This window comes from Oreochromis aureus, linkage group 19 (genome assembly GCF_013358895.1).
Source record: "Oreochromis aureus strain Israel breed Guangdong linkage group 19, ZZ_aureus, whole genome shotgun sequence".
In the NCBI taxonomy this organism is placed as follows: Eukaryota; Metazoa; Chordata; class Actinopteri; order Cichliformes; family Cichlidae; genus Oreochromis; species Oreochromis aureus.
The window spans coordinates 20,467,383-20,475,104 of record NC_052960.1 but is presented as its reverse complement, the minus strand read 5'-3'; the positions used below and the strand labels follow the sequence as shown (position 1 = coordinate 20,475,104).

The window sequence follows — 7,722 nt, the reverse complement described above, 5'->3', positions numbered from 1 at the left end:
CAGGGCTGCCCTTTGTCACCGATTCTGTTCATAACTTTGGACAGGATAGGATTTCTAGGCGCAGCCAAGTGGCGGAGGGCTTTCACTTATGTGGCCTCAGAATCTCATCTCTGCTTTTCGCGGATGATGTGGTTCTGTTGGCTTCATCGGGTGATGGCTTCCAGCTCGCACTGGAATGGTTCGCAGCCGAGTGTGAAGCAGTGGGAATGAGGATCAGCACCTCCAAATCTGAGGCCATGGTTCTCAGCGGAAAAAGGATGGAGTGCCCACTCCGGGTCGGGGACGAGTTCCTGCCCCAAGTGGAGGAGTTTAAGTATCTTGGGGTCTTGTTCGCGAGTGATGGGAGAAGGGAGCCGGAGATCAACAGATGGATTGGTGCTGCGGCTGCAGTGATGCGGACGCTACACCGGTCCGTCGTGGTGAAGAGAGAGCTGAGCGTAAAAGCAAAGCTCTCAATTTACCGGTCGAGCTACGTCCCAACATTCACCTATGGTCACGACCTGTGGGTAGTGACCGAAAGAGAGAGATCGTGGATACAAGCGGCGGAAATGAGCTTCCTCCGAAGGGTGGCTGGCCCCTCCCTTAGAAATAGGATGAGAAGTTCAGCCATCCGGGAGGGGCTCAGAGTAGAGCCGCTGCTCCTCCACATCGAAAGGAGCCAGCTGAGGTGGTTCGGGCATCTGACAAGGATGCCTCCTGGGTGCATTTTTTTTTATCATTACTTTATTATGGATTAGGTGTGAGTGTTTTTAAGGGTGGACAATTAAATAATAGATTAACGCAATAGCAAATTGTGTCTTGTTCTCAGATGGACAGCAAGTGGAGAGTGATAGCTCAGATGAGGAGATGGAAGAGAGGCAGAGTAAGTTACATGTCCAGATAATTATGGATTGTTATAATTATGATATTTAAACACACACTGTATTTTAAAGAACATACATTAAGAAACAGATTATATTACATTTATTTTTCAAATATGACAAAATGTTGACTTTACAGCAGTAAAATTATTGTATCTCAGTTTAAAAATTTAATAAGCTTTCTCCCTGCACAGAGTGGATAGTGAAACAAATGGAATCATCATAAATACATTATTCCATATTTATTACTTTTTTCTCATTGCTTTATTATTGTAGCTCTAGTAATAAATAATAAGAGAAAGATTCTGGATCAGCACCATGATGGAAACTTGTGGCCATAGTATATAAAGTATTCTGAAGAAGGTCTAAAATGTCACTGTGCGTGTGTGTGTTTTAATGTGTATAGATTTTTTTTAATTATTACTCATGATATAACATTGTCCAGACATGCCCGGTAAGGACATGAGCAGGAAACTCATGAGGATACTAAATGCAGTGGATCCCTCACCAGCTGGATTACAAAGAGCACAGGTAACATTATCACATGGACCAGTTGTTGGGGAGGTATACCAGTATAAAAATAATAATAAGCACAATTGGAGAATATTTTGCTTCTATAACATTTTTCTGTCATCATTTTATTATAGAATAATTGCAAGAGTTGTTAAGTGTGGATAATTAAACAATAGTTTATTGCAATAGCAGATTGTACCTTGTTCTCAGATAGACAGCAAGTGGAGAGTGATAGATGAGATGAGGAGATGAAGGAGGAAAAGAGGCAAAGAGTGATTCACAGGCAGAGCTTAGTTTATTTCTCAGTTTTTTGTTGCCTCGTGGTTCCAAGCGCTGTCACCAATCTTTGCATTTTGTTATTACCCCATAACACTTGTTTAATCAGCTACCATTTCTTCGATGGACCTTTTAATGCCTACAGTCTCAGATCAACACAGCCTGACCCTCCTGCACTATCAGCAGCAGGAGCAGCAGAAACCCCTCAACAGCAACATTGTACCCCATCAGGTAAAACATAGGCTACGTTTGCTTTGTCTTGTCGCCACCTCACAACAGTGATATAGTGTGATTCAGTCTGGTTCAATGTGCCCCTATTTAACTTTGAGCACCCGCCCCTTTAAACATTTCTGCACGACACTGAAAGTCAGATATTTGAGGCTATAAAAGAGAAGTCAGAGCAGTGGACATTACCACCAACGCTGCAGTCATGGATAATCCACAGAGAAGGACAAATGGAAACAATGACGCATCGTCCAATGATATATTTAAGCAAGGTACGAGTTTCTTCCACAGTGACTGCCATCAATTTTTCATCTTTCATCTTTTTTTCCAGGTAGTTTCCTGAAGTTGCCTATTTTAGTGGAAAAACATTAGTTGAAATCATGTTTAAATATTTGCTAAACCTGTGTGTTTTTGTAGGATGCTTGCATATGGAGTTGTATTTGTATGAAGTCAGATAAACCTAAATATAGCTATATCAAATAAGATGTGCTTTCTAATGTAGCTGGTTTGTGGCTTGACCGCAAACTCATTGCAGCTATGAGGATATACAGTTCACTTGTTCTAGCATGCCTACAAAGCAGAAGAAGCTAAGAAGGAAAATGTAAGTCAATTGTGTTTTCTCCCAAACATTGAAACATTACAATATTTTCATGTTCATTTATTGCAGGTGGATCAACCTTTCCAAAGTACCCACGGATTATACCGTTCCTGGGATTGCTGAACGCTGTGCTGTTGATAACGGCTGTTGTTATTGGAGTTAACTGTGAGTGTGAAAATTCACATGAAGTTTCATTTCCTTCTTTTTAGTTGGAAACTTACCGATAAACTGCTGAAAACACACTTTCACTATAAGATGTTAGAGTAATCATGTTAACACAAGCAGTAACACATCTTTTAAATTGAAAATGTTCTAGTTTCTCAGTTTTAAAAAATCATTTTACGTCCTTCTGTTCAAAACAGCATACAGGTTATTTTGCAATATGGAGAAATGTTACTTTGCCTCCATTTAATAATATTTTGACACAAACATTTGCAGGTGCCAAAGTCAAAGAGGGCTCTTTGCACATTTCCAACCCAGCTGTAACACAGCTCTTCAGTGAGCTCGACTATCTCCGAAGCAACCACAGCGATGTGATCGAAGCTGAAGAGGAGGCCAAGAAGGCGTTAGAGAGCGCGATCAACAACCACAAAGAAGTAAAGGTGAAAATTGAGCAGATGAAGACCGTCAATGATGGTTATCAGAAACAGATGCAAGCACTGCAAATGGAGAAGGCAAACCTGAAGTCCAATATATCAACTTTAGGTGAGACAGTTGTATCTGTGTTTAATATCCTTTAATTTTTTAATTCAGGATAAAGAATTTGAAATTACAGAAATGCTTTGTTTCTCTCAGAGGGATCTTGCGGCGGATGCCTCCCTGGTTGGGCTCTTTTCAACTCGTCCTGCTATTTCTTCTCCTACACCGAGTCCTCTACTGTCAAAAAGAACTGGCATGAGAGCAGAGAGGACTGTGGTAGTCGTGGATCTGACCTGGTTGTGATCGATAACCAGGAAGAGCAGGTGGGTTGAAAACAAACAAGGATGACTGTAAAAAAAAAACTGGGGAGGACAGAAAGTCTACAAACATGCTGGAGGCAACAGAGAGGGATTTACATGAATTTAAACTGTGCTAATTATAAGGCTGGTTATAAAGTACAGTCTTTTATATCAAGCATGTTTATCTTCATTTAGACAATGTCATCCAAGACCCAGCTGTTCTTTCTGGATCACCATTTAACAGAACAGAAATCCATAGCTCAAAACTACAAGCTTTCAACAAATAAAGAACAATATATGGCAAAAAAACAAACAAAAAAATCAAGTAATTCAAGTAAAAAAAAAAAAGCAAACAACAATCTCAACGTGCTAACATCTGTTTACTGTTAATGATGGAAAAATTAAAATTTGTTATGTAATGTGGCCATAAACTGGTTCTGTAGAACGTGTTTATGGATTCTTTTTTCTTTTTTTGTTCTCACATAGAAATATGTGAGTAACATGGTCCAAAATATGAAAACCACTTCTAATATCTGGGAGAATGGATTCTGGATTGGAATCACTGACATGGAGAATGAGGGGACCTGGGTATGGATTAATAATGTCACAGAGGTAGAACAAAGGTGAGAACAGCACCATTAATCTCATTAAAACTTTTATGTTAAATAGATTAACTATGTTATATGCATAGTTGTTTGAAAATAATGATAAATGATGCAATTTTCTTAGGTACTGGATGGATGGAGAACCGAACAACGCCGGAAATGTGGGAGAACATTGTGGGGTGACAGTTCACTCCCCCTTTAATCCCTGGAAGACCCGTTATGATGGAAAGTGTGACTTTCAGCAGCTGCACTGGATATGTGAAATGTAATTAAAAAAACCTCTTTTCACTCTAATATGATGCTCAAGCAGTCTGTAATAGATATGAGTAAAACATTTTTTAACCATAAATTATTTTAGCAGTTTTCTGCTAATTCTTCATATTTAGAATCTACAGCAGTGCAGTAACATTCAAATTACTTTAGAGGCCTGTAATAATTAACATTATTTTAGAAATAAAAATCCATAGAGTAAATGCCACGCACCAGACAAGATGACGAAAACCACCTATAAGAAGAAGTAGCACATATACTGAAAGAATATTTTAAATTGATCTACTGTTCTTGCTGTGTCAACTGTTTGATAGCTGTGTTTTGTGTCTTTGAATTGTGTTTTTGTCATGTTTTTCAATAAAAAAAATCTCTAGCTGAATATGATTTTGATAAGAAACTTGACAAGTAGCTCTGAATTTGTGGCTAAAGTAAAACAAAAAAATCAATCACTATAAATAAATCAATGTGATGCAATAAATCAATGTACACTCTTCATAGGTTTCCAATCCATAACAGGACTGACATAAAGAGGAACAACCCTCCACACTCATATTCACACCTACAGCCAATTTAGAATCAATAAAACCCAACATGCATGTGCTTAGACCTGCAGAACCAGAACCAGAATACGCCTTTCGAACAGGGGTCGTAGGTTTGACTCCGGACCAAGGCATCTGTATCCAGTAAGGGTCCTAGGCTAGACCCCCTATGCTAACCACTGTCCTGGGTTTAAATACCTTTTACAGAAACAAAAGGCAGTACACAGCTGTTTTCACACCTTTGGTCTTCGCAATTAAAAGGTTAAGTTTGCACGGCCCCAAAGCTCATGCAAACCTAGGATGTTGCTGTCACCTTTGCTCCTGTAAAAAAAATCAGACATCCACCTTTTTGTCACATCTTGCGTATTGGTGTGAAGTCAGTCAAGCTTTTGTCAGTCCAGTCAGTCCCCCATGTTTATTGCTGATAGCAGAACCTCTCGTGTTGCATTAAGTTTCTACTGCTAGCAATATGACGTCATTTCAAATAAGAAAAAGAAGAATTTTAGAATGGATTACCTCGTTGAAACCTTTTAGAGAGGGACTCACTATCTGATTGCGTCTCAAGTAAGTGGCTTTCCAGAGCCGATTGTAATGTGGAGAAGCTCAGTTTGCGATCGTTTTGGGCAGATCGTTTTGTGTCGCACTTTCAGTTCCATTCGTGCAGGCCTGCTTAAATGAGAGAGATTACCAAACAAAACTCTCAGTGCACTGTGAAAGTAAAAAATTAAAAGGCCTAGTTAAGTCATGTCTAAGCATGCTCTTCATCTTAGGAGGGTAAATCAAACCAAAACTAATTGGCAGGTTCACCTTGGTAACAGAAGAAAATGGATCAGCCAGATAAATCCCCAAAACTCCTCCACCAGCCACACACAACACTGCTGTTCTATTAGATAATGAGTTTCAGGAGTGTGCCATGGTAAAAAAACCTCCCCTACACATCAGAAACAAGAAACTCAATAATCTATTAGTTTCACTCATTCAAACCCTCTCTTCAGCATTCTGTTTACCCGTGCTATAATTCAATCATCTTTCCTAATATAATACTAGTCCACTAGTTTACATATCACTTCTCATCCCTCTAAGTGAACCAGACAAGATGATAAAACAGAAACGCATGCTTAAGATATTGTCTTGATCTTCATGCTATGTGTATATGTGTTAGTATACACATAGTGTATGGGTCAATTGAGACAGTCACATGTGAAGAAGACCTGCATGATGAAGATCATCCCCCTTTCCTTCAGTCTATCAGGAACCAAGGTATAAAAAGGTTAATGTACTTTTATAGCCAGTTTTCTGATTATTCAAATGATTGTTTTATTTAAATGTTTGAAACATCACTCATAGAACAAGTAAGAATAATTTGATAGATCATATATAAATCTAACTTAGTCACATTAAGTTACATTAAATCTTCATAAAACAAGCCACAAGTTATTGTTTGTATAGTTTCATGCTGTTCCAACAATTAAGTTGTAACAATCACTTAATTTCCTCTTTGTTTAGTGTCCATGTTCAGTGTGAGGTCTGTGAGACATTACAGACTGACTGCAGTGAGTCTGTTACTTCTTGCTGCTGTTCTCCTGATACTTAATATTGGCCTGGGAGTTCACTGTAAGTGGGATAGAATATGTCTAGTGCACAAAATCATTTTCACTGTGAAATAATGAGTTCTTTTTGGAGTTTACCAGCCATTGTCTTAGAACACAGAGAACAAAATGTGGACGTGGCTATTGTCTAAAATTGTCTGAAACACTTGCAGACAACAAGCTCACAGATACTTACTTCACACTTGATGATACTGAACGCATCAGTAAAGAGCTCATCGACCTCCAGGATACTTACAAGACTGCAGTAGAAAGAATGAAAAGTACCAAGAAGAGGCTGAACAGTAATATAAGCCATCAGAAACTAACCAGCTGGGAGCTTGAACACCAGACAAAAAGAAGCAATGACTATAAAAGTCAGATAGAAAAAATCACAAAGGAAATTATAACCATGAGATCATACTTACCAATGCTTAGTAAGGCCTGTTTTACTATTTTTATATCTCATAAAATTGTAAGAGTAGTGATTATACTGTTTAATAATGGTGGTATTTTCTTTTGGAAACAGGCGATGGCTACAAACACTGTCCTGCAGGATGGATTTTAATGAACTCTGTATGTTACTACTTCCCCTTGAAATCAAATGAAATCAAAACATGGAAGGAATCCAGAGATTTCTGTCAGCTGCAGGGAGGAGATCTTATAATCATAGACAGCCGAGACGAAGAGGTTTGTTAATATTTCTGTGCAGCAGTTTTCATGCAGATATTTGTCTATTTATTGATTTATTTAATTGTTAGAACTTGACAGTAAATTATCTGATGAATCATCAAGATGCCCGGCAACAGACCGGCGACCTATTCAGTGACCGGCCCACCTTTGAACATTACATGAGTTATATAGACCACTCCATGATACACGACTACTCAGATTATTATGAAGATGCCTCTGGGATGATGCCTCAGTCAAATCCAAAATCCCCAAAGGCTTTCTGGATCGGACTGAGTGATGTCCAAGAGGAAGGCACTTGGAAATGGTGGGATGGAACATTTCTTACTGAGGGTAAGAGTGAAATATGTTGCACACTGTGAATCTTGGGTAAATCAGCGGTGTGTTGTATATTTAGAAAATGGTGTCTTATTAACATGATTCTTGTCATTAAGAATTAACATGAATGTCAATAAAAGATGAGCAGTGTGGGTTGAATAAAAGCAAATACCATCCCTGCAGAGTAACCTGCCATTTGCTTCAGGTACTGGAACGATGGAGAGCCAAATGATGTCAGCAATGAGGACTGTGCAGCGTTGAATCCCAAAGCAAACTTCTTCAAGAGCTGGAACGATGTTAGATG

General features: G+C 38.8%; 2 protein-coding genes across 2 annotated transcripts; both read left to right on the top strand.

Annotated features, from left to right (window-relative positions):
* Nucleotides 1-1,999: 1,999 nt before the first annotated feature.
* On the top strand, nt 2,000-4,300 carry LOC120434929 (CD209 antigen-like protein D). Its single transcript, XM_039603603.1, has 6 exons — nt 2,000-2,146; nt 2,542-2,637; nt 2,911-3,177; nt 3,268-3,434; nt 3,897-4,033; nt 4,140-4,300. Exons 1-6 carry the CDS (start codon nt 2,080-2,082, stop codon nt 4,282-4,284), a joined length of 879 nt encoding a protein of 292 aa, XP_039459537.1. The 5' UTR covers nt 2,000-2,079; the 3' UTR covers nt 4,285-4,300.
* Nucleotides 4,301-4,876: 576 nt separating this feature from the next.
* Nucleotides 4,877-7,462, top strand: LOC120434998 (asialoglycoprotein receptor 1-like). Its single transcript, XM_039603683.1, has 6 exons — nt 4,877-4,968; nt 5,987-6,084; nt 6,331-6,438; nt 6,587-6,847; nt 6,940-7,100; nt 7,172-7,462. The coding sequence occupies exons 1-6, from the start codon at nt 4,877-4,879 to the stop codon at nt 7,460-7,462; spliced, it is 1,011 nt and encodes a 336-aa protein (XP_039459617.1).
* Nucleotides 7,463-7,722: the final 260 nt, after the last annotated feature.